Source organism: Dipodomys merriami, unplaced genomic scaffold, assembly GCF_024711535.1.
Source record: "Dipodomys merriami isolate MVZ:Mamm:240054 unplaced genomic scaffold, mDipMer1.0.p SCAF_52, whole genome shotgun sequence".
Taxonomy (NCBI): domain Eukaryota; kingdom Metazoa; phylum Chordata; class Mammalia; order Rodentia; family Heteromyidae; genus Dipodomys; species Dipodomys merriami.
The window spans coordinates 6,753,470-6,778,397 of record NW_027206091.1 but is presented as its reverse complement, the minus strand read 5'-3'; the positions used below and the strand labels follow the sequence as shown (position 1 = coordinate 6,778,397).

The following is a 24,928-nucleotide window of genomic DNA, read 5'->3' as shown; positions in this document are numbered from 1 at the left end:
CTCAGGCGGCGTGATGCAGGGTGCGGTGCTGGGCGTAAGCATCCGGCCGGGCGCTTGTGAAGCCGCAGTCCTCACAAACATGCAGCTTCTCGCGGCGCTCGCGGTAGGCGTAGCTAGCCGGCTGTCCATGCACCTTGGCGAGATGTGCTTCCAGGGAACAGCGCTGCGTGAAAGCTTTCCCACAAGCTCCACAGCGGAAAGGCCGGATCCCTGAAGTGCAGAGAGGAGGCATGACTATGAGGACAACGGCCCCTGTACTCTCCAACATGGAGCAGTTCCTCTCACTGTTGCAAACTCTTCAGACTCTTCTGGGTCTGATCCCCACTCAGTGCAAACATGGACCAGATCCCTGGGTCCCCCACCCCACCTCCCTGCACCAGGAAGTTCTTTCCCCTGGGGGACAGGGAGAGAATGTGCTTGACTATTCTTTTGGGGCGTGATGGACTGAATTTTTTAATTAATAACCTGTTTCACTCCTTGCCAGGCTCCTTACCTGGAGGAGGACACCTTTTCACCCACCTACTGGGTTTCAAGTATGGGGTCTGAGGTGCATGGTGATTCTGTTGCCTGTGAACCCAATCTGTGTCCAATCACCATTACTTTTTCTTTTTTCTTGTTTTTTTTTTTTTTTTTTTTTTGGTTGTGGGGCTGGGACTCAGGGCCTGGCTGGGCGCTGTCCCTGAGCCTCTCTATGTGCTCAAGGCTAGTGCTCTACCACTTGAGCCACAGCTCCACTTCTGGTTTTTGAGTGGTTAATGCGAGATTAGAGTCTCATGGGGACTTTCCTGCCTGGGCTGGCTTCTAACTGCCATCCTCAGATCTCAGTCTCCTGAGTAGCTAGGATTACAGGCCTGAATCACCAGTGCCCAGCCCCGATCACCATTTCATTCCATCGGCTTCCTGGCCTTGGGACCAGCAACCCATGCTCATCCATGCCCTTGCTCACCAGTGTGAGTCCTCATGTGGCGCTTGAGATCGAAGGCATCGTGAAAGCCTTTGCCACAGCAGCGGCACACGTGGCGGCGTGCAGGGGTGTGGCACTTGAGGTGCCGAGTCAGCATGCGCTGCAGGGGGAAGGCCTTGGGGCACAAGGGGCAGCCAAGTGTCCCAGGACCCCTGGGAGTGGATGGCAGGGTTCCCTGTGTGGGCTGCCCAGAAGGAATGCAGGTGTTAGCCCTGCCAGCTGGGCCTTGTCCCCATTTCTTACTCAACAAACAGTATTTACAGAGTACCCAGAGCTAAGGAAGACTAGGAAGGCTGGCATCTGCCTAGTATAGGATGTGTTACCTTCGAAGACTTTCCACTAGCTAAACCTCATCACCTTTTGGTTTTTGTTTTGTCAGTTGTGGGGCTTGAATTCAGCTTGAGCACCATCATTGAGCTCTTTTGCTCAAGGCTAGCACTCTACCACTCTTGGGGCACAGCTCTACTTCTGGTTTTTGAGTGTTTATAATTGTAGATCAGAATCTCATCGGACTTTTCTGCCTGGGCTGACTTTCAACTATAATCCTCAGGTCTCAGCCTCCTGAATAGCTAGCTCAGATTACAGGCGTGGGCCACCAGCATCCTGCTCAAACTCTTTATCACTCTTACCTTGCTTTATATACTTTGCTTTTTAAGTCTCCACAGGAAATACTCTCTCCCTGCCTTGTGCCAATCCAGGGCCCTGTCTCAGGGTTTTTTTGCTCAGGGTTAACACTCTACCACTTGAGCCACAGCTCCAGTTCCAGCTTTTTGCCCAGGCTAGCTTCAAACCTTGATCCTCAAATCTCAGTCCTAACTAGCCAGGATTATAGTCATGAACCACCGATGCCCAGCTGCAAATTCTTTTTTTTTTTTTTTGCTAGTCCCGGGACTTGAACTCAGGTCTGGGCACTGTCCTTGAAATTCTATTGCTCAAGGCTAGCACTTTACCACTTGAGCCACAGCACCACTTCGGGCTTTTTCTGTTTATGTGGTACTAAGGAATTGAACCCAGGGCTTCATGCATGTTAGGCAAGCACTCTACCACTAAGCCACCTTCCCAGCCCTGCAAATACTCTCTTGAAACGTTTTTCCTAAGGTTACTTTCTGTCCACAGACCTTACCAGACATAAGCTCCAATGAAGGGAAAGGATCTTTGTTTTGTTCATGCTAACTATCTAGCATTTAGAGCTGTGTGTGGCTCACAAATAACCTCTTTCCTTCTAGTGCACATGGAGCCTTCCATCCTTGACACTTTGTCCGTTGTCTCAGAAATCATCCACCAGCTGGGTGTGGTGGCTCACACCTGTCATCCCAGTTACACTCAGGAGACAGAGGTAGAAAGATCACTGTTTGAGATAAGCCTGGGCAAAACAAACCAAATAACAACAACAACAACAAAAATTTAGACCTATCTGAAAAATAACTAAAGCAAAAAAAAAAAGCCTAAGGGCGTGGCTCAAGTAGTAGAGCTTCTGTTGAGGGTGAGAGCCAGCAGGGGTGAAGCCGGCCCTGTCTTAGCCAGCTTCTGACTCACCATTGCCCACGAGTTCCTGAGGCCAGAAGTCTGGTGTGCTGCCGGCCTCCCTTGGCTGCTGCAATCTGAGGAGAGAAGCCAGAGGCATGGTGATGTTCTTTGTCTCCCCTGCCCCTCAGATCCAGGGCCAGTGAGGAGCCCACCTGGGATGTAGGCATCTCCCCGGAGCTGGTCAGGCAGGTGGCCCCAGTTGGGTGGCTGTGGACGCCGACTCCTGACCAAAAAGACACGGGGCATCACCTCGGCAATGGTGGGGATGGTGAGATGGCTCCTCACACAGATTACAGTGTCCTCTACCTGCTGTCAGACCTCAGTCCCAGGACCACAATCCCAGGTGGGAAGGGAGGGGGAGCCCTGGAAAGTGTGTGTGTGGTGGGGGGAGGAATGGATCTCATTCTTCTCATGCAAATTTGTCCACAAGCCTCAGGAACAGCTTTACCTACTGCCATTAGCTCTGCCTCTGAGCATCCTTCTGCTAAGCCAGGTTCCTGTAGAAACTCTGTCCAGTGCCAGCTGCCAGGGACAGACAGGCAGGGCCCCCCAGAAAGGCTCAAAATGTAGAAGAGCCCAGATCACTCTTGGGTTTGGGGAGAGGAAAGAAACATAGTCTGAGCACTGGCAGGGCAAGAACTTGAAGATTCCGTTTGCCAGGCAAATCAGTCACCACCGGTTGTCCACAGCCTGCGTGGTTATTCAAATCACAGCTGTCCGAGGAAGTAGGGAGGGGCAGCTGTGATTGTCCTCCCACAGGTGTAGGACACCAGTCCTTAAGAGCAAAAATAAAGATCCAAGCTGGGTGCCGGGATCTGGGGTGTCATTGCTCACCAAGCCTCAATTTCTCCAACCAGCAAATGGAACTGAAGCAAGATAGGTAAAGAGGCAGGAAAATGTAAAATCATAAATACTAAAACAGAACCAGGAAGTAAAACTAAAACATCAGAGCAGCTGGGCGCAGAGGGCTCATGCCTGCAATCCTAGCTGCTCAGGTGGCTGAGATTTGAGGATCATGATTTGAAGCCAGCCAGGGCAGGAAAGTCTGAGGCTCTTATCTCCAACTAACCACCAGAAGACCAGAAGTGGCACTGTGGCTCAAAGTGGTAGATTGCTAGGCTTGAGCAAAATTGCTCTAGGAGTGTCCATGCCCTAGGTTCAAGCCCCAGGACTGGCATAAACAAAACTTATTATTTTTTTTTTTTGTAGTTCTGGGGTTTGAATTCCTAGCCTCCTGCTTGTTAGCCACACCCTTCCAACCCTCCCCCACTTCTGAAAAATCTGTGTGTGCAACCCTACACCCTGTAAGGAGGCTGAGATATGTAGTGTCGGTTTTCCTGATTGTTTTCAGGTACTGGGGCTTGAACTAAGAGCCTAGGTGCTATCCTTTAACTTTTACACTTAAGGTTAGTACTCTACCACTTGAACTACAGCTCTACTCTGGCTTTTTGGTGGTTAAATGGAGGTAAGTCTCATGGACTTCCTTACCCATGCTGACTTCATACCTTGATCCTCAAATCTCAGCCTCCTGAGTAGCTAGGATTACAGGCATAAGCCACCAATGCCCAGCTTCTCCTGGTTTCTTGTTTATTGTGCCTTGTGGATGTAAAAACTTCCCTTTGGCACAATTTCTGGGCCAGTCCTGGTAGTTCCCCAGTCCCTGTCTGGTCCTTTGCCAATGGCTCTTATTAAAGGATTCTTTGGAATATCCCATGAGCAGCTGCCAGGATGCTGTGGGATCACAGCATGTCCAGTCTGATCCTCCCAGGGTTTAATTGCTTGGCATTTGGGAGAGGGGAGTGGCAGTAGCCCACCCTTCTGTGTTGAGAACCCAATTTTGTTTCCATAGCAACAGGTCCAGGAAGGGGGAGATGGTCCTAGCAACCTCCACTGTGGTTGCCTTGGCTGATGTGACGAGGAAGAAGTTACATTTCCTTCCTGCTCCCTGGTACCTGCCTAGCTTCGTGCTTTTGCTCCTGATTGGATGAAAGGGTTTTTCTGTCTGTTGTTCACAGCAGCCAGGTTGCAATTGTGAGGTCCAAAGCTGGAGGGTGAAATGGACTGGGGGTGGGGCTGGAGCAGGGCAGGTGATAGAGCAGGAGGCCAGGCCCAAGATGACATCCAGAGTAACAGATATCCCCAAGTCTTGGGTCCCTGAAAGCCAGGTGTTTACTTGGCATTGAAACCTTTACCATGATCCAGAGTAGGAGAACTGGCAACTCCCTACACACCAAATCTTGCCTCATGAGTCTCCTCTGGCAATGGTCAAATGAAGCAAGTGGGTCACCAGATCGACAGCGTACCCCCCACCCCCACCGGCAGTCTGTGTGCTAGGAGCCAGCCTCTGGCAGAAGTCAAGCCTGCCTACAAGCTCTGGATCACCTGGTTCACTGAGACAGGGGGAAGGAGCCACAAGTAATAAACCACCACCACAAAACCCTGCACCACTATGCCTCCCACCCCTCTCCTCCTCTCCCACTCCACCCCAACTTTCCTAGCCTTGCCACTATTCCCACCACATCCTTATGGGATCCCACAGGGCCTTTGGCCTGGCTGTTGTCTGTTCCTTAAATGTCCTCTTGTCAAGCCTCAGCTGCCACTAGGAAAAGGCCTTCGCTGAGAATAGCAGCCCCACTCGGGTTACAGTTTGTAGGTAATTCCTTTTTCTCCCACCCTATACCCTCATTCTGCTGTGCTCCACTCTCACACAGATACAGGGCAGTGACAGGCACTGGGGGTCTGGTCTGAACAACTGCCTGGCTGGTCTCGTGTGTAACACGTTATGTCATCATGTTGATGGGTCCAGCCCTGCCATCATCCCTACTCGGATTGGATCTCAGACTTAGCATCCCCTGGTGGGTCTCTGTGTTTGTTTCTGGGGCTAAGACCACCCAGCAGAGCTCAGAAGAGCTCAGAGGCCATGGCAGGTCACATGGTGGTGCTCTGCTTTAGAAGGGCCTCCCCTGCTGGCTTCCTTACCGGGTCAGTGGGCATACTTGTGCTGTCAAATTGGCTTCTCAGCAGACATCCCCTGTAGCAGATGCCTGCTGCCTGGAGGGGCTGATGGCTCCTAGGACGGTGATGCTGGGGAAGGAACTACATGTCCCAGCTGCTGGGTAGCTTGGTTCTCATTGTTTGTCTTTCCTCAGTTTCCCCTGTTGCAGAAGGGCATAGCAGCCTGGAGCTTGCAGGAGCCAGTGATGTGGTCAGGCCTAGTGACCACAGAAGCTCTGCCCCTACCCCTGGCTGCAGCTGGGACTGGCACAAATGCAGAGTCCCAGGCTGGTCTGCCATGTTTCCGTAGCTGTGGAACCCCCCCCTCCCCCCCACCCCTGCCCTCTCAACATCCACCTGGAGAGGCCATGGCATACAGATGAGGACAAGTACCAGGACTATGGTTTTAAGCTGCCCCTTTATTTGCTCAAAATAACCTGCTTTTCCAGAGCGGCAAGTGATGGCGGTAGTAAGGCCTCGGTCTCACTGTGCCTTCCTCCGCACAGCCTGAACCAGCAGTTCTGAGTAGTGTTCCAAAAGGGCCTGCAAGTCTGGGCTGGCCAAGGAGCCCAGTGTGGGTGAGGACGGAGGATGTGGGCTTGGCACAGACTGGGCGGGAGCCAAGTCATCTCCAACCAGCCAGTCGCTGGCTTCCAGCTGGCTGTGGATCCAAAGGAAGGTGGAGGCCAGCAGGGTCTGTGCTTGCTGCTGGTCAGTGCCCAGCCAGCTACTGGAGCCTAACTGCAAGTGATGGCAAGCTGATCAGGGATCCTCCAGGCCCACGGAGCCCCTCAACCTTTCCCCTGGCCCCGGGGTCACCAGCTTACTGTGTGGTAAAGGTCAAGGGCTTCTTGGAAGGCAGTCTGCAGCCTGTGCAAGATGCTCGTCACATCATGTAGGTAGAGGGGTGTGGGGGGCAGGACAGCAGCCGGTAGCCCGAGCTCCCTCCAGTGTCCAGAGCTCCCTGGGACAGGACTGGGTACACCTGGGGCAGAGACAAGGAAATAAGGCTAGAGGCTGGGCTGATCTCAATAATCCCCAGGGCTGCCTCGGCTGGTCTCAAAGGATTTTCTCATCATCCTTTTCCACTGCTGACTCCCTCCTTCCCTCCTCTCCTTAGCACATAACACTTTTTTTCCCCCTACTCTGGGTTGAACTCAAGGCCTTCAGTTCCAATTGGTTTTTGTCTTTTTGTTGTTGTTAGGTCATGGGGTCTGAACTCTGGGCCTGGGCGCTGTCCCTCAGCTCTTCAGCTTAAGGCTAGTGCTCTACCACTTGAGCTACAGCGCCACTTCTGGCTTTTTTTCTGCTGAGGAATTGAACCCAGGGCCTCATACATGCGAGGCAAGCACTCTACCACTGAGCCACCTTCCCAGCCCTCAACTGGCTTTTTTTTTTTTTTTTCCTCACAACTGGATCTTTACCACTTGTCACACCTCCATTTTGCTGGTAAATGGAGATAGTCTCTCAGATTGGTCTGCCCAATGCTGGCTCAGAACTGTGATCCTCAGATCTCAGTCTCCTGAGTAGCTAGGATGACAGGTGTGAGACACTGGTGCCCAGCTGAGAATTTATAATTTAGGGACAGATTCCCAAGCAAAATCTATAAAGAAAAGTGTCTGATGTATTAAAAGTGGTATGTGGCCAGGTACTGGTGGCTCAAACCTGTCATCTTAACTACTCAGAAAGCTGAGAACCAAGGATTGAGGTTCAAAGCCAACTCAGGCTTTGTAGGACTCTAATCTCCCATTAACCACCAAAAAGGCAGAAGTGGGGCTGTTGCTTAAGTGTTAGGGCACCAGCCTTGGGTTAAAAAGCTAAAGGGCAGCACCTAGGCCCTGATTCAAGTACCACCTCTGGCATACTTCTCTCTTTCTCTCTCACTCTCACTCTCTCTCTCTCTCTCTCTCTCTCTCACACACACACACACACACACACACACACACGATGTCAAATCTCTACCCTGTTGTTTACCAAGTGTCCAAAGGCCTAGAACACAAGTGATTATTAAATATGTGAGTGAATGAATGAATCCCACAGTCCCTGTGGCTAGCTGAAGTGTCCAGCTTGGGAGTGGAGCCAGCTAAGACAGGGGATAGACTGAAGATCCAGTCCTGTGCCAAGGTGATGCTTACCAGGGCTGGGCTCTGGAAGGGAGGAAGTGCTACCAGGGACTTCAGGCCTAACTTCTGGAAGTGGGGGGCTGTTGGAGTGGGGAGACGGGGACAGGGAGGGGGGGCTTGGGAGCTTTGGAAGAAAGGCAGAGCTGTGGAGCCTTGGGGTGCTTCCATCCATAGGGCTGGTGGCTAGCGAGCTGGCTGTTACACTAGGCCTCATGTCCACGGACTCCTGGGACCAGACACACGTGGTGGGTGGCTTCAGCCCGTCACAGACACTTGACAGGGTGAGTCTTAGGCCAGCGCGGGCCTCGTGGTTGCCCCAGGAGGGCAGGGAAGGTTCTTGGTCCTCGTTTCCAGAACTGGGTTCTGCTGTGACAAGGGCCGGGAGCTCCTGGCCCAGAGCGTCCAGTTCTTCAACAGATGAGGGTCTGTGCAGGGGGCCGGCCAGCTCAGCGAGGATGGGATCCTCACATGACATCTTGGCTCGGGAGCTGGTGGTAGATTCCATGGAGGAGCAGGTAGAGGGGGTACAGACGCCCGGATCCAGGCCTGGTTCAGATGTGGGTGTTGAAGGCTTCCTGTCTGTGGGCAGCACTGAGGAGGAAGGGACACAGGGTGCCAGGCCTGTAAGGTGGGGGGCTGTAAAGGAAGCAGATGGCTCACTCCAACCCTGTCACTGAGTGGACAGGCTCTGCCCAGGGAGGAATTCACAGTATGAACAGACTCCCCCCGACCCCACCTCCCAGCTCAGCTGGAACACACAGGGCTAGTCGTCTGTGACTTGAGGTACTCACTCAGTGGGCACAGGGGCTCCAGGGGCTCCTCAGCCTTTCCCCCCAAAAGGACCTGCAAGGACAGCTCTGAGGACAAGGCCTCTTGGTTCTCAGCCCTGGGCCCTGGGGGAGGTGACCCCAATACTCACATTGGTCCCGTCTGGGGAGGTGTAGCCAGTACCTGCTCTCGGGGGCTCTGCTCGGGGCTGGCTTCCCCGGTGGCGAAGCTTGACCTCCGGAGATTTCACCAGGTGCAGAGGCAGCAGGGGTGAGAAGGTATGGGTGAACCTGGGGGTGGGACAGTGGCACTGCCATTCTGCCTGTGGGTATCCGAGGGACCGTGGCCCATCAGGATGAAGGACAGCGAGGCAGGGGTGAGGTAATCAGCATCTACCTGGATGCCTTCTGCAGGCGTGACAGAAACTGTGTGGAGATGCTCAGCCGGGGGTTGAAGAAGAAGTCCTCAGCCTCTGAGACCTTCACGTCCTCCAGGGACCCTTGGAAGAGCTCTGGGGGACAGTGTTGTGGAGTCCTCAGAGCCCTCACAGACAAGAAGGCCTGCGCAGCGAGACCCACAGCAGCAGGCAGGTCCCCAGGACTCCCACCAGCAGGCACTACACACCTGACCTCAGGAGTGAAGGGACCAGGGGGAGGAAGAGCAAGCAGAACTGTCCTTAAGAGAAGTGTAGCGTGGCTCATGCCTGTAATCCCAGCTACTCAAGAGGCTGAGATCTGAGGATCATAGTTCAAAGGCAACAACACAGGCAGAAAAAGTCCAAGAAACTCATATCTCCATTAACTACCCCAAAAAGCTGGAAATGGAGCTCAAAGTGGTAGAGCACCAGCCTTGAGCAAAAAAAAGTGCTCAGGGACAGCACCTAGATCCTGAGTTCAAGCCCCAGAACCAGCACAAAAAAACAAACAAACAGAAAAAACCTGCTCTGGGCCCCACGCTGTTTCCCAGACAACCTAGGAAGGTTCAGTATCGCACAGGGCCAGGCCCTACCTTCAGAGGGGGCATCGGTAAGCGTCTCAAAGTGGTGACGGAGGAACTTCTCCTGCTCAGGAGTCTGGGGAACGGAGCTATTGGCTGGGCCTGGCCCCTCAGGCCGGGGCGGTTCTTCTGCCATACCCAGGCATCCTGGAGAGAGGCAGGAGAAGGGTGGGGAGACAGAAGCTTTCAACATGGTGAGTCATGGAGGATGCCACTCAACCATGGAGAAAGCTGGATATACCTGTCACACGCCCTGATGCCACCTGACAGAGAAGGCCCACCTTATAGGCCAGGAAACTGGGATTTAGGGCCGATGGGGGCCTCAGCCCCATTAGGTTTGTTTGTTGTTTGTTTTCTTTGGTCGTGGGACTTGAACTCTGGGCCTGGGCGCTGTCTCTCAGCTCTTCAGCTAAAGGCAAGCTTTCTATCACTTGAGCCACAGCGTTACTTCCAGTTTTCCAGTGGTTTACTGGACATAAAGGGTCTCACTGACTTTGCTGCCCGGGCTGGCTTTGAACTGTGATCCTCAGATCTCAGCCTCCTGAGTAGCTAGGATTACAGGCGTGAGCCACCAGTGCCTGGCTCCCTTAGTTATTTTATACACACACATACACACATATTCCTACAATTTTGGGGGGTTGGCAATGTGGCTTAGTGGGTAAAGTGCTTGCCTAGCTCTCTGAGGCCCTGGGTTTGATTCCTCAGTACCGCATAAACAAAAATAAATAAAACTATACAATTTTTTTTGTGTGGGTCATGGGGATTGAACCCAGGGCCTGAGCACTGTGCTTGTTCCAGTTTTCTGGTGGTTAACTGGATATTAAAAAAAAAAAAAAACTCATGGACTTTCCTGCCCAGCCAGCTTCAAATGGCTATCCTCAGATCTCAGCCTCCTGAGTAGCTAGGATAATAGGTGTGAGCCCCTCTCAGTCATTGACTATGTGACCACATTCAGCTGGGCTCACACACTGTCCTCCTCTGTATCTGGCTTACCTGGCTCATGGGGAATGGTCATGGTGAGCCGAGAGTCCAGGTCAGCCCGTGGAGCAGAGAAATGAGGGGCAGCAAAGGGGCGGTCTAAGTCAGCTTCCCCTGAGTTGCAAAGAGCAGAGCTGTGGTGAGTAGCCCACCACTTGGAGCCCTTAATGGGTGGGTCCGAGTATATGGTTTGCAAGAATTGTGCACAAAGGGCCCATCCCAGGGTGCCTGCCCCACTCACCCTCAGGTGGGCTCTGGTTCTTCAAGCTGACGGAGGACGCCTTGAGGTAGGCCTCAGCCTGTGGCTCTCCAGGCCCCGCCCTGGCCTCCTTCTCATAGTACTGGCTGCAATGCCAGTAGAGCTGGGGTTATTCTGGTTAACAAGAAGCCTCCTGCCCAGAATCCCTTGCTCCTCCAAATGCTCCCCCTCTGTATGGCTCTCCCCGTTGAGGACCACGGAAACAGGCTGCAGCTGAGGCTGGGGGTCCTCTGTGTGCATGCACACAGGCCTCTGGAAAGGCAGAGGCCGCTCTTCGAGCAGGAGCCATGACACTCACCTGGCGGTCCCTGTGACCGTCACTTCTCTGTCCAGGGAGTAGACAAGGAGCTTGCTGGCCTCAGATGACTCTCTCTGCAGGGATAGAAAGGAGGGATGCCCATGGCCATCCTCCTGGGGACTCTCTGCCTAGAGGGTAAAGAGCAGAACCACTCTTTAGGCCCTCACAGGCCAATGGCTGTGACTATGATGGGGAATGATGGCACACAGCGCTGGCTGTGGGAACAAAGACAGGACCCATGCCCTGGCCTATGGTCAGCCTGCACTGTGGTCTCTGTGGAGATAAATCATGAGGCAAAATGAATCATATAACTTGTGCAGGGGCTGGAGGCATGGCTCAGTTGGTAGAGCACCAGCCACTGAGAGAAAGCATCAAGTACTGAGTTTGAGTCCATAAAAAAGAAAAAAAAGTAACGAGTGTAGGAAAGGAAGGGGGGAAATGGGGGAGAATGAAGGAAAGGGTAATATTGACCAAAAAATATTGTACTCATAACCTGACCTATGGAACTGCAACCTCTTTGTACACCACTTTATAATAACAACTTTTAAAAGTTAAAAAAAAAAATCATGAGACAGAGATCATTATGCTATTTTTTTGGAAAAGGAAGGTCCAGAGAGGCAAATCTCTCATTTCAGGACACACAGCCTGAGGAGAATTAAGCCAGGGATCTTTCTATTCAAAAGTTCCCCCTGGCCAGGTGCTGGTAGCTCACACTTGTAATCCTACCTACTCAGGAGGCTGCCATCTAAGGATCACAGATCAAAGCCAGGCTGGGAAGGAAAGTTCATGAGACTTACCTACCATTAAACACTAAAAAAGCTGGAAGTGGGAAAGCGACTCAACTGATAGAGCTCTAGCCTTGAGCACAAAAGCTCAGGGGTAGTACCCAGGACCTGAGTTCAAGCCTCAGGACACGGACATGGACACACACACACAAGCCTCAGGACACGGACACACACACACACACACACACACGGACATGGACACACACACACAAGCCTCAGGACACGGACACACACACACACACACACACACACACACACACACACACACACACACACACACACACACACACACACACACACACACACACACACACACACACACACACACACACACACACACACACACACACACACACACACACACACACACACACACACACACACACGTTCCCTCTAACTCTGGGATTAAGCTCTTAAATCCTTTGTGATCCACTTGCAGATTCCTTGTCTGGCCTGGGAAGTCACCATACCCTGAAGCCCTATTTCAGAGTGAGAATGTTGAGGTCCCCTTGTCCTGGGTGGGCAGATGCAATGGGGGTGGGGTGGCAGGCCAGGCTGTGTGTGGAGGACATACCTCACCCAGCAGATCCTCCAGGTTCTGCGGTTCCACTGTGTCCACAACCGAGTCCTCCAGATGCTCAGGTTTCATGGGTGTAAAGTAGCAATCCAGGGCCCGAGCATCCAGGATGGTCTTCAGGGGCTCCTGGTCAGCCCGCTCTGCCCAGCGGCCATGTGGTTGGTAGCTGCTGCGCTTGGCATGGAAGCCAGGGCCATCTGTCACGTCATCGTCCCCTAGCTTGAGGGACAGGGGACGGTCAGGCAGTCAGCAACTCCAATGACCGAGTCTCTCCAGAAACTCCTCCTCCTCCTCTCTCTTGGAGCTTGAACTCAGGGCCTGGACACTGTTCTGAGCTTTGCTGTTCAAGGTTAGTGCCCTACCACTTGAACCCTAGCCCCCCTTCCAGCTTTTTGGTAGTTAACTGCAGATAAGAATCTCATGGGGGCTGGGAAGGTAGCTCAGTGGTAGAGCGCTTGCCTTACATGCTCGAGGCCCTGGGTTTGATTCCTCAGCACCACATTAGAAAAAAGCCGGAAGTGGCGATGTGGCTCAAGTGGTAGAGCGCTAGCCTTGAGCTGAAGAGCTGAAGGACAGCACCCAGGCCCAGAGTTCAGGCCCCACGACCGGACCCAAAAAAAAAAAAAAAAGAATCTCATGGACAGATGGGCGCTGGTGGCTCACGCCTGTAATCCTAGCTGCTCTAAGCAGCTAGTCTGTGAGGCCTTTTCTTCTTAACTTACATTGTCATTGGCACTCCCTCTTTCCTTCCTAACCTGTCTTCCTCTACCACAGGTTTCAACTCCTAACACATGACATGATTTCTCTCATTTATTCACCATGGCTACTGTCCGACTCCCACACTAGCAATGAGCCTGTCAAGGGCTCATTGCTGTAACCCCAATGTCTAGAACAGCCCCTGGCATGGGGTGTAGGGGATTGTGAATGAAGGGTTGTCTGACCTGACCCTGAATAATGGGGTTCTTCAGGGAGAGAAAACATCTGGAAAGGGAAAAGGGCTCCCCAAAGGAAGAAGAGTATAGGCAGGACTCCTCCTTTGCCAGCCCACTGTCCTGGAAGACTTACCAACCGCTTTGCCCAGAGCGGCAGCTTGCCATTGGTCAGCAGGCACTGGGGATCTGAGGAGACATATAGGATCCGTGACAAAGGAACAAAACACCCGAGAGATGCATGGGCTGAACAAATGAGCATTTTCCTAGATGACGCACAACACAGGAACCTATACATTAAAAGTTCAGCTGGGCCGGGCACCAGTGGCTCATGCCTGTAATCCTAGCTACTCAGAGGCTGAGAGCTAAGGATCATGATTCAAAGCCAGCCGGAGCAGGAAAGTCCATGAGACTCTTATCTCCACTAACCTGCTCAGCAAACAAGAAGTGGCGCTGTGACTCAAGTGGTAGAGCGCTTCCCTTGAGCTGAAGAGCTGAGGGACAGCACCCAGTCACAGAGTTCAAGCCCCATGACTAACAACAATAACAAAAAAGTTCAGCTAGGGTCTGGGAATGTGGCTTAGTGGTAGAGTGCTTATCTAGCATGCATGAAGCCCTGAGTTCAATTCCTCAGTACCACATACACAGAAAGAGCCAGAAATGGTGCTATGGCTAGAGTGGTAGAGAGCTAGCCTTGAACAAAAAAAGCTCAGAGACAGTGGCCAGGCCCCGAGTTCAAGCCTCAGAACTAGCAAAAAAAAAAAAAGTTAAGTTGGCCATTGGTGGTTCACACCTGTCATCCTAGCAACTCAAGAGGCTGAGACCTGAGGATCAGGGTTCAAAGCCAGCCTGGGCAGGAAAGTCCATGAGATTCTATCTCCAATGAACCGCCAGAAAACCAGAAGTAGCACTTTAGCTCAAGTGGTAGAGCACTAGCCTTAAATGAAAAACCTTAGGGACAGCGCCCAGGCTCTGAGTTCAAGTCCCAGGACCAGCACACATACACAAAAAGGAATTCACTTAAAAAGCTCTTGCACTACTGGCCAGTGGCCTCTTTTGCCTGAGCAACAGTCTGTTATCTTCTGGGGAAAAACACCCATTGTTGTATTAACCTCCCATGACCTCCCTGACCTCCATGTATCCCCATCTTTGGCTGGGGCTGACAAAAGCCATGATTCACACCCAGAACTTGTGGTGAGTGTTTAGGAAAGAAGACTCACTTCTCCTGAACTCAGTAAACCTTTCATTTGCTTTATAAATCTGCAGGGCATCTTTCCCCCCAGTAAAGGGAAAATCTGCAGAGAATAAAGCCAGCATGAAGAAAAGCAGAACCAGGGCTGGGAAGGTGGCTCAGTGGTAGACCGCTTGCCTTGCATGCTCAAGGCCCTGGGTTCGATTCCTCAGCACCACATAAGCAAAAAGAAAAAAGCCGGAAGTGGTGCTGTGGCTCAAGTGGTAGAGCGCTAGCCTTGAGCTGAAGAGCTGAGGGACAGCGCCCAGGACCAGAGTTCAGGCCCCACGACTGGACCCAAAAAAAAAAAAAAAAAGAAAAGAAAAGCAGAACCAAAAGATGGAGAAAGCTAGCTTCCTTTACCTTGTGTGTATTGGTTGTTTTTGAGATGGATCTTACTCTATACCCAAGTCAGCCTGGACTGGGATCCTCCCACTTGTTCTGCCTACCATGCTGGAATTGACCATGCCTCATGATTGGGCTTCCCCCACAGATGGGACAGAGGCATATACTACTACTATACCCAATCACTGTTTGAGATAGAAAATGTCAAGGCTAGCGCTCTACCACTTGAGTCACAGCACCACTTCCGGTTTTCTGGTGGTTTATTGGAGATAAGAGTCTCACAGACTTTCGTGCCCTAGCTGGGTTTGAACCGCAGTCCTCAAATCTCAGCCTCCTGAGTAGCTAGGATGACAGGCTTCAGCTCTGGCACCCAACCAAATAGCTTCCTTTTTTTAATTTATTTTTTAATTTTTTTTTGTCAGTTGTGGGGCCTGAACTCTGGGCCTGGGTGCTGTCTCTCAACTCTTCAGCTCAAGGCTAGTGCTCTACCACTGAGCCACAGCACCACTTCCGGCTTTTTTCTCAAATAGCTTCCTTTTAATATGGACTCAGCCATGCCTAAAGCCAATCTTCTTTTTTTTTTTTGGGGGGGGGGCTTGGGCACTATCCCTCAGCTCTTCAGCTCAAGGTGAGCGCTCTACCGCTTGAGACACAGTGCCACTTCGGTTTTCTAGTGGTTTATTGGAGATCAGAATCTCTTGGACTTTCCTTCCTTGCTGGCTTTGAACCGTGACCCTCAGATCTCAGCCTCCTGAGTAGCTAGGATTACAGGCATGAGCCACCGGTGCCTGGCAAAGCCAATCTTCTTGAATATTCAGTAACATCAACCAAAAAAATTTCTCCATCCAGTTTAAGCCAATGAAGAGCATGATTAGCATTACACTGAAAGAGCTGGCTGACACCATGAGCTGAAAACTGAGGTAGTGGGCACGATCCAGCCATGACTCTCCACGCTGACACTTCAAAACCGCCTAGGGACCCTTACCTGGGCCCCCTTCCAGACCTGAATCCAAACTATCCTTGGATGGGGTCTTCACCAGCTCTTCTGGCTCACATTCCTCCTCTGTCTCATCCTCTGTCTGCTCTCCAGGGCTGAGGGATCGGATCTCGCTGGGCATGGATGTGTAGGTCTCCTGCCTAACACCAAGATGAATGACAGAAAGGAAATACAGATAAGCAGGGGTGGGGGGAGAGAAAGGGGGACTTGCCTGGAGCCAGGCCCTGTGCCAAGCTCCCTGGCCACTCATATGGAGGGGGAGGCCTCTTACTTGACCCTCTCCACATCTAGAAAATGAGACACAGCAAGGGTGATAAAGGCCACTTCAAGGGCACAGTGATGGGACAGGGGGCAGAGCAGTCAAATCCCCCTTGGGTAGAGGAAAAAAGCTTTGGGGACTATGGGAAATTGAGACATGGCCCGGGCGCTCAGAGCCTGCTCAGAGCCCCACGGTGAGTCACTGGAGCTTTGTTTACAAAATCTGCCTGTAGGGCTGGGAAGGTGGCTCAGTGGTAGAGCGCTTGCCTTGCATGCATCAGGACCTGGGTTCCATTCCTCAGTACCACATAAGCAGAAAAAGTCCACAAAGTGGTGCCGTGGCTCAAGTGGTAGAGTGCTAGCCTTGAGCTGAAGAGCTGAGGGACAGTGCCCAGGCCCAGAGTTCAGGCCCCACCACCGACCAAAAAAAAAAAAAATGTGCCTGTGCAGCCAGGCAGCAGATGCGCTTGTACCCCTGGGGAACAGGTGGCTGCCAGGACCTTGGGTGGTCACCCCACGTCCTGTCCTTGGGCTGCTGCTGCTGTCGTCGCTGCTCCTGGTGGTTGATCTCCAGCAGGTGCTGCTTCATGCAGGTGGTGATCTCTGGGCCCAGGTGCCAGATGAACACGCAGCTGCAGGGGCCACAAGGAGAAGAAACGTAGCAATCACCACCATGCCTATGTCTAGGGCCACCTAGCTGCCACGCCCAAGACCCCATCTCTAGACACTCTAGAGCTGAATGCAAGGGCTTCGGGCTTAGATCTACACCCTGGCTGACAGGCCAGGCAGCCCAGCGTCTGTTCTGGGGTCTTGAGACTTGAGGAACAGGGCTTTGAGGGAAGAGTATGGGAAATTAAAGGGAAGGGCAAAGCACCCAGCATGGGCTACCAGAATTTTACATAATGCTAGATGCCAGTGGCTCACACCTGTAATCCTAGCTGAGATCTAATAGTGGTTCAAAGTCAGCCTGGGCAAGAAAATCCATGAGACTCTTATCTCCAATGAGCCACCAGGAACCCTAAAGTGGAGCTGTGGCTCAAATGGTAGAAGGCCAGCCTTGAGCAAAAAAGCTCAGGCACAGGACCCAGGCCCTAACCAACCAGAAAAAGAATTTTACATGAATCATGGAAGGCACTGGTGGCTCATGCCTATAATCCTAATTAATCAGGAGGCTGCAGTCTGTGGATTGTGCTCCAAAGCCAGTCTGTGAGACTCATCTCCAATAAACTATCCCCCCAAAAAGCCAGAAATGGAGGTGTGGCTCAAATGGCAGAACACTAGACTTGAGCAAAAAAGCTCAGGACAGTGCCCAGGTCCTGAGTTCAAGCCCCAGGACTGGCACCAAAATAAAAAAAGAAGTTACATAAATCATCTTTCTCAGGGCTTATAAAGCTTATCCGAGTTGCCAAGATAGAGACAGTGTGATCTCTTTTTCAGCTAAGTAAGGCTCAGAGAAGAGAAACAAAATAAATGTCAGGTGTGAGATGGAACTCAGGCGGGGCATGCCACCTAGGTGATCCCTAGGCAAAGTGGGTGTGAGTTGGTCAAGTGCATTCCACTCACAGGCACGCTGTGAGCACAGTGTGCTGAGCCCCATACCCACAGAGAAGCCCAGCCAATGTGGCCCTCCCTCAACCCCTGGCTGTCCCACCTGTCTCCGGATACGGTGATCAAGTGACGACAGTCATAGGTGAACTTCATGCCTGTGATGATTTCTGCAAGCAAAGCAGAGAAGAAGCCACTCTTGCCTCTGAGTCAGAGAGATGCTGGGCACCCGGGAGGTCGTGCCAGGGCCTGGCAGTGAGGCACACCTACCTGAATGGCCAAACATCTTGGCGACACACTCGCCCGAGTAAAAGTCTATTACCGAGATGCTCTTGTCTGAGCAGCTTGTGGCCAGGAAAGTGCCAGATGGATCCACCTGGACCTGAGGAAAAATGCACATACCACTCAGGCTGCCTACGCCACCCGACTTCCAAGCCCTGGGCCAAGCAGCCCAGCCCCCCTAACAACCTTGCTCCCCTATTTTTGTGCTGGCCCTGGGCTTGACCTCAGGGCCGGAGTGCTTCTATAGCTTTTTTGCTCAAGGGTAGCACTCTACTACTTGAGCCACAGCTCTATTTCTGGCTTTTGTGAGGTAGTTTATTGGAGAGAAGACTCATATTTTTTTTTTCTTTTTTCTTTTGTCAGTTGTGGGGCTTGAACTCTGGGCCTGGGCGCTATCCCTGCGCTCTTCAGCTCAAGGTGAGCACTCTACCACTTGAGCTACAGCAACACTTCTGGTTTTCTGGTGGTTTATTGGAGATAATAGTCTCATGGACTTTCCTTCCTGGGCTGACTTTGATCCTCAGATCTCAGCCTCCTGAATAGCTAGGATTACAGGCATGAGCCACCAACACCCGACTCTCATAGACTTTTCTGCCCAGGTTGGCTTTGAAACTCAATCCTCAGATCTCAGCCTCCTCAATAGCTTGGATTACAGGTATGAGCCACCAGCACCCTGTACAACTCCTTTTATGATAGATATTTGGCAATGGTAATGGGTCCAGGCTCCTTAATCTCTCTCTCTCTCTCTTTCTCTCTCTCTTTCACACACACACACACACACACACACACACACACACACACACACACACACACACACACACACACACACACACACACACACACCAGCAGAACATGAACTTCAGCTTCCATTTTTCATATGAAGAAATTTACACCCCTATTTTTCACGTGAAAAAATTTACAACCAGCACCCCAGGCCGAGGGCTAAGCATGGAATGTGCACAAACTTTATCTCTCCACAGAGCCATCCCTGGACAGAAGCCAGAAGCAGGAAGGAGTTAGGAGGGAGCCTACCTAAGGGCACACAGCCTAAGGCTGAGCTGGAGCCTGAACTCAGAACAACTCTCCTGGGCAAGAAGTGCTGACAAGTCCTGACCTTGTCCTGTGTCTGGTGTGGGGAAGTCAGAGACTCGACCTGGCTTCTCTGTGCTCGCCTCACACCCTGCTGCCCTGGAGCTGGAGCTCAGGTGTGAGTGGGTGCAGACTGGTCAGGGCGAGGACAGGAGGGCCCTGTGTCAGGGTGCCTATGTGGGGCCCCACCCACCTTCAGTAGGGATCCTTCATCACCCTGGGAGCCCTTGTAGCACTTCTTCTGCTTGCCATTCACCGTGTTGTAGACCCTGGGAGAAGAGTAGGGGAACAGTGTAGGGTTTAGAGGGTCCTCGCACCCTGACCCACTTCCCCTGGCTCCTGTCACCCTCTTTTTTTTTTTTTTTTTGTCGGTCGTGGGGCTTGAACTCTGGGCCTGGGCACTGTCCCTCAGCTCTTCAGCTCAAGGCGAGCGCTCTACCACTTGAGCTACAGCGCCACTTCCGGTTTTCTGGTGGTTTTATTGGAGATAGGAGTCTCACGGTCTCTCCTGCCCGGGCTGGCTTTGAAACTCGATCCTCAGATCTCAGCCTCCTGAGTAGCTAGGATTACAGGCGTGAGCCACCAGCGCCCGGCTACCCTCTTTTTTTTTTTTAATCAGTCATGGGTCTTGAACTCAGGGCCTGGGTAGTATCCCAGAGATCTTGCTCAAGGCTAGTGCTCTACCACTTTGAGCCACAGCACCACTTCCTGTTTTCTGGTGGTTCATTGGAGAAAAGAGTCTCACAGACTTTCCTGCCCCGCCTGGCTTTGAACTGTGAGCCTCAGATCTCAGCCTCCTGAGTACCTAGGATGACTGGTGTGAGCCACGGGTGGCTGGTTCTGCCATTTTCTTTTCCCTTCTCTTGTCTCCAATGTATGCCTGAACAGAAGCCCTGTCCTGAATGAGGTGATAACGAGGTTATGCATTGGAGCATTCATTGATTTAGTGTCCTTCTCCCCTCCCTTGCTCCCCAGTAAGCTTAGTGCTGAGGTCCCTTCCTCTAGGAAGTGAGTGATCCCAGACAGGGTCAGAGGTCTCTCTAGGGTCTCCATGGCCCCTAGAACTGGCCTCTTCCTCTCCCTGCCCAGTCTGTATTGTCACTGACTGGTGAGGTGGTACTGCTCCCCATCTCTGCACTGAGCTTCATGAAGGAGGACCCCGGCTGCCCCTGCCACTGTGGTGACCCCAGTACTCTACAGCCCAGATAGGCCCTGGGGATGGATGGCGGGTGGATGAGTCTGTGACCTTCTAGGCTCCCACACAGGTTCCCAGGAGAGGCAGGAAGAAATCTTCTGTGGCTTGGTGGCTAAGCCTGGGGAAACCTAACTTCTGAGAAGTACTGCTGGATCCCTACCCACCCCCAGCACCCCTCTGAATCCCTCTGCCCCAGTTTCTCAGGGATCACAGAAGCAGTGGAGGAAAGCAGAGAGATAGGGAGAAGGCCAGACTTCAGGGACAGATCCCAGACAGACCTGCAAACCTGCCGGGGCCAGGTGAACAAGGGTACAGCGCAGCCCCTCACCTCACATTACGGTCCTGGCAGGCCACAGCCACGTACTTCTGTGTGATGTCAATATCCATGTCGTACAAGGTGGTTTTCTCTGCCACGTGGTGGGTACGGATGAAATGCAGTCCGTCTGAGGCCTGGCAGGGCAGAGCAGACCTTCAGAGGACACCCCCAAGAAACTCCAGACCCCCGGCCCTCAAGGAGGCCCCACCCTACCCGCTGGGCGCTGCGGAAGTAGATGCTCTTGTCTGCCCCACAGCTGATCATCTGGATGTCTCTCGTGCCTGTGGGAAAAGGGCTGTGGGTCAGACAGGCTACGCTGTGTGGGTGAGGTAGGGAAAGGGGGGATTCCAGCCAGGTGATACACTGCAGGGCCACCTGTCAACCTTGCCAGGATGAGAAAGCCTTCGTGGAGGTGGTGAGATGGGAGGGTCTGTGGGAGTGGGGGACAGGAGCTGTGTGAGAGGGACACAAATGGAGCTATAGGCCAGGCAGGTCTGCTAAACCAGCAACACAGGGCCAGGCACACAGTGGGACACAGCGAGACACTGTCTTCAATGTGGAGTGCAGGGGTGAGCGGCTCGAGCAGCAGAAGGGAGGTGAGAATAACAGGGACCAGCAGGGACCATCTAGAACAATCAAGACAGCTGGTGGCTCACACCTGTCATCCTAGCTATTCAGGAGGCTGAGATCTGAGGATCACAGTGCCAAGCTAGCCTGGGTAGAAAAATCCCTGTGAGACTTTTATCTCTAATGAACCACTCAAAAACCAGTAGACTGTGGCTCAAAGCAGAAGAGTGCTAGCCTTGAGCAGAAGAGCTCAGAGACTGTGCCCAGGCCCTAAATTCAAGACTCATAACTGCAAAAAAAAAAAAAGGTAAGGGACAGCACCTAGGCCCTGAGTTCAAGCCCTAGTACCACAGCGTGCATGTGTGTGTGCGCGCGTGCGTGCGCACACACACACAACATACACACACACACACAAAATGTTAGATGTGCCAATAGTGAAGCTTGAACTCTGAGCCTGGAGCTCTCACCCATAGCTGGTGCTCTGCCGTTTGAGTCACAGCTCTACCGTGGCTTTTTGCTAGTTAACTGGAGATAGAGTCTCAGATTTATTTACCTGGACTGGCTTCAAACCTTGAGTCTCAGATCCCAGCCTCCTGGTTATAGATTATAGGCATGAGCTACCTACCAGTGCCCAGCTCCTATTCACTTTGTAAGTAAAATCTATGGCCATTAATTTTCATAAACAAAACACTAAAACATCCAGTCTTTGGATCCGGCTGAGTCTGAATGCCAAGCTTAGCTGTCCCTTCCAGTTAAGGTTCAGGGGATTCTTTTTTTTTTTTTTTTAGCTTTAATTTTATTGTCAAGGTGATATACAGAGGGGTTACAGTTACATCAGTAAGGTAGTGAGCACATTTCTTGTCTAACTTGTTACCTCCTCCTTCATTTTTCTCCCTCTTTCCCTCCACCCCAGTCCCCCCGCCCTTTTTTTTTTGTGCTGGTCTTGGGGCTTAAACTCAGGACATGGATACTATCCTTGAGCTTTTCTTGCTCAAGGCTAGCAGTCTACCATTGAACCACAGCTCCACTAATGGCTTTTTGCTGGTTAACAGGAGATATAGTTTCATGGACTTTTCTGCTGGGATTGGCTTTCAATTGCGATCCTTAGATCATAGCCTCCTGAGTAGCTGGCACTATAGGCATGAGCCACTGTGCCTGGCTTCTTGCTGTTTCTTACAAGTAAAGAAAATCATTGAACAAAACGCAGGGCAGGGGAAGGAAGGCACTCACCAGCAAACTTAATGGCTGTGATGGAGGAGGAGTGGTCGTCCAGGGTCTGCTCCAGGTTGTAGTTCTTCTCCACGTTCAGCACGTGGATCAGTCGGTCGCGACTAGCCGAGGCCAGCAAGGTTAGTCCTGTGAGTGGAGAGAAGCAACCTGCTTCCGAATGGAGGCCTGGCTGCCGTGGCGCCTCAGAGCAGCAGCATGACTTTGCTCTCCATTCTTGCAGAAGCAGGGCTTTGCTTCCAGAGTTGGGGCCAAGGGAAATTCATCCACATAACTGGCTTATGTTATGCAAAAAGCCAAAGCCAAATCAAGACTGAGGAAATGTTCAGAGTAAGAGCAAATAAATAAATAAATAAAAGCCAAGAAAACTCAAATGTGAGCCTGAATTAGAAAAACATGATGCTTTTAGGGACAGTACTGGGACAACTGGTAAAATGTGAATAAGGATCATGGGACATAGGCAACCCAATATGAAGGTGAAACCCAGTGTGTGTATGTGTGTATGTGTGTCCTGGGGCTTCAACTCAGGAACTGGATGGTGTCTTGAGTTTGTGTGTTCAAAGTTAGCACACTACCAGTTTGAGCCAAAGCTCCACTTCTGGTTTTCTGGTAGTTAACTAGAACTAAGAGTCTGACTGATGCCGGACACTAGTGGCTCACCCCTATAAAATCCTAGTCACGGCGGGCACCGCTGGCTCACACCTGTCATCCTAGCTACTCAGGAGGCTGAGATCTGAGGATCGAGGTTCCAAGCCAGCCCGGGTAGGAAAGGCCGTGAAACTCTTATCTCCAATAAATCACCAGAAAACCAGAAGTGGCACTGTGGCTCAAGGGGTAGAGCGCTAGCCTTGAGCTGAAGAGTGCAGGGACAACACCCAGGCCCAGAGTTCCAGCCCCACGACCGACAAAAAAAAAATCCTAGTCACTACTCAAGAGACAGATCTGAGGATCATGGTTCAAAGCTAGCCCAAGTAGGAAAGTCTATGAGACTCTTATCTCCAAATAATCATAAAAAAAGCCAGAAGTGGTTCTGTAGCTCAAGTGGTAGAGTGCTAGCTTTGAGGAAAAGGAGCTGAGAGAGAGCACCCAGGCCTAGAGTTCAAGGCTAAGGAATGGCAAAAACAAAACAAAACAAAAAAACAGAAAAAAGTCTCACAAACTTTCTTGCCTGAGCTGGCTTCAGACCATAATTCTCAAGTAGCTAGGATTCCCAAGTAGCTAGGATTACAGGTATGAGCTACCAGCACTTGGCTCTGAGGTGCGACTCAAGTAATAGAGTGCTCAATTAGCAAGTATGAGGTCCCCAGTACCATTAAAAACAAAAACAAGGGGCTGGGAAGGTGGCTCAGTGGTAGAGTGCTTGCCTTGCATGCCTGAGGCCCTGGGTTCGATTCCTCAGCACCATATAAGCAAAAAGAAAAAAGCCGGAAGTGGCACTGTGGCTCAAGTGGTAGAGCGCTAGCCTTGAGCTGAAGAGCTGAGGGACAGCGCCCAGGCCGAGTTCAGGCCCCATGACCGGACCCCCCCAAAAAAATTAAAAAACGAAAACAAAAAACAAGAAAAAACAGAGGGCTGGGCCCTCTCTAACTACTCAGGAGGCTGAGAGCTGAGGATTACAGTTCAAAATCAGCCCAGGCAGGAAAGTCCATGAGACTCTTATTATCTCCAATTAACCACTTGAAAACCAGAAGTGGCGCTGTGGCTCAAGCAATAGAGTGCTAGCCTTGAGCTGAAGAGCTGAGGGACAGCGCCCAGGGCCAGAGTTCAATTCCCAGAACCAAAAAAAAAAAAAAAAAAAGAGGGCTGTGAATGTGGCTCAGTGGTAGAGTGCTTGCCTTGCATGCATGAAGCCCCAGGTTCAATTCCTCAGTATCACATAAACAGAAAAAGCTGGAAGTGGTGCTGTGGCTCAAGTGATAGAGTGCTGGTCTTGAGCCGAAGAGCTGAAGGACAGCGCCTGGCCCTGAGTTCAAGTCTCAGGACTGGCGGAAAAAAAAAGAGCCAGATGCTGGGTGAAGATAGGCACATATTGATCTATAATAATCTTGCAACTACTCTGATAGCCTCAAATTTGCACAAACTATTGTCTAACCTTCACACTCTTCTCCAGGAGAGGCTGACCTCATTTGGACTCTTGTTCTCTCCTCATGTCCACTCACTCCTCAGCATGGGTCTTGTTGGGGTTGGAGGTCAACATGATCTACCTGCGCAAAGCCCTGCCTCCTGCACGTGTCTTGTTTGTGAGGTTCCAGGCAGCCCAGGGCTCCTGGACGGCACTCCCAGTCCCTCAGGTTACCCCTGTCCGTGCTTCTGCCCAGTCCCAGGCTTACCTGTCTCAGGCTTGGAGTACTCCAGGCACAGCACCTCGGCATCATGGGCCTCCACCTTGACCAGCTCATCCATGAAATGCAGCTCATGGATCCTGGGGAACAGACACATTGCCCACTGTACTCTGCCCATACCTCCTCCCCTGCGCCCACCTGCCGGGTATCCTGCTAGAAAAGGCCAGGATAGGCCGGGTGCCAGTGTCATCCTAGCAGAAGGCTGAGATCTGAGGATCATGGTTGAAAGCCAGCCCAAGCAGGAAAGTCCACGAGATTCTATTTTTTTTTTCTTTTTGTCCGTCACGGGGCTTGAACTCTGGGCCTGGGCACTGTCCCTCAGCTCTTTAGCTCAAG

The 24,928-nt window shown here is 51.8% G+C and overlaps 2 protein-coding genes across 11 annotated transcripts in view; both read right to left on the bottom strand.

Annotated features, from left to right (window-relative positions):
• Position 1: 1 nt before the first annotated feature.
• Ovol3 (ovo like zinc finger 3) lies at positions 2 to 2,737 on the bottom strand. 2 transcript variants are annotated; one of them, XM_069999081.1, is made up of 4 exons: positions 2,644 to 2,737; positions 2,501 to 2,565; positions 947 to 1,148; positions 2 to 210 (listed from the first exon to the last, which is right to left on the bottom strand). In XM_069999081.1, the coding sequence occupies exons 1-4, from the start codon at positions 2,735 to 2,737 to the stop codon at positions 2 to 4; spliced, it is 570 nt and encodes a 189-aa protein (XP_069855182.1). The 2 variants fall into 2 exon arrangements, with proteins under 2 accessions (XP_069855182.1, XP_069855181.1); XM_069999080.1 differs by having other exon boundaries at positions 2,501 to 2,737.
• Positions 2,738 to 5,894: 3,157 nt separating this feature from the next.
• Positions 5,895 to 24,928, bottom strand: part of Wdr62 (WD repeat domain 62) — a 32,080-nt gene continuing 13,046 nt past the window's right edge. The window contains exons 12-32 of one of the 9 annotated variants that reach the window (XM_069998665.1): positions 24,581 to 24,672; positions 22,254 to 22,379; positions 20,670 to 20,737; positions 20,469 to 20,590; positions 19,139 to 19,214; positions 17,845 to 17,956; positions 17,681 to 17,744; positions 16,530 to 16,661; positions 15,778 to 15,911; positions 13,335 to 13,387; positions 12,267 to 12,488; positions 10,908 to 10,981; positions 10,592 to 10,695; positions 10,366 to 10,464; positions 9,385 to 9,519; positions 8,773 to 8,887; positions 8,528 to 8,666; positions 8,400 to 8,451; positions 7,621 to 8,244; positions 6,313 to 6,470; positions 5,895 to 6,226 (exon numbers count right to left, since the gene is read on the bottom strand). In XM_069998665.1, the coding sequence (XP_069854766.1) occupies positions 5,969 to 6,226; positions 6,313 to 6,470; positions 7,621 to 8,244; positions 8,400 to 8,451; positions 8,528 to 8,666; positions 8,773 to 8,887; positions 9,385 to 9,519; positions 10,366 to 10,464; positions 10,592 to 10,695; positions 10,908 to 10,981; positions 12,267 to 12,488; positions 13,335 to 13,387; positions 15,778 to 15,911; positions 16,530 to 16,661; positions 17,681 to 17,744; positions 17,845 to 17,956; positions 19,139 to 19,214; positions 20,469 to 20,590; positions 20,670 to 20,737; positions 22,254 to 22,379; positions 24,581 to 24,672 (2,959 nt within the window). In that variant the 3' untranslated portion in view covers positions 5,895 to 5,968. Of the gene's footprint in view, positions 6,227 to 6,312; positions 6,471 to 7,620; positions 8,245 to 8,399; positions 8,452 to 8,527; positions 8,667 to 8,772; positions 8,888 to 9,384; positions 9,520 to 10,365; positions 10,465 to 10,591; positions 10,696 to 10,907; positions 11,036 to 12,266; positions 12,489 to 13,334; positions 13,388 to 15,759; positions 15,912 to 16,529; positions 16,662 to 17,680; positions 17,745 to 17,844; positions 17,957 to 19,138; positions 19,215 to 20,468; positions 20,591 to 20,669; positions 20,738 to 22,253; positions 22,380 to 24,580; positions 24,673 to 24,928 lie in introns of those variants that run through there. The other 8 variants (XM_069998662.1, XM_069998661.1, XM_069998663.1 and 5 more) reach the window with 8 other exon arrangements.

Coding starts and splice junctions, on each gene's coding strand:
- Ovol3 (XM_069999080.1), bottom strand. CDS start 2,737: ATGCCCCGTGTCTTTTTGGTCAGGAGTCGGCGTCCACAGCCACCCAAC. Junction 1,149..2,500: donor TCAGGAACTCGTGGGCAATG/GTGAGTCAGAAG, acceptor CCTTCTGGGCAG/CCCACACAGGGAACCCTGCC. Junction 211..946: donor CCACATGAGGACTCACACTG/GTGAGCAAGGGC, acceptor TCTGCACTTCAG/GGATCCGGCCTTTCCGCTGT.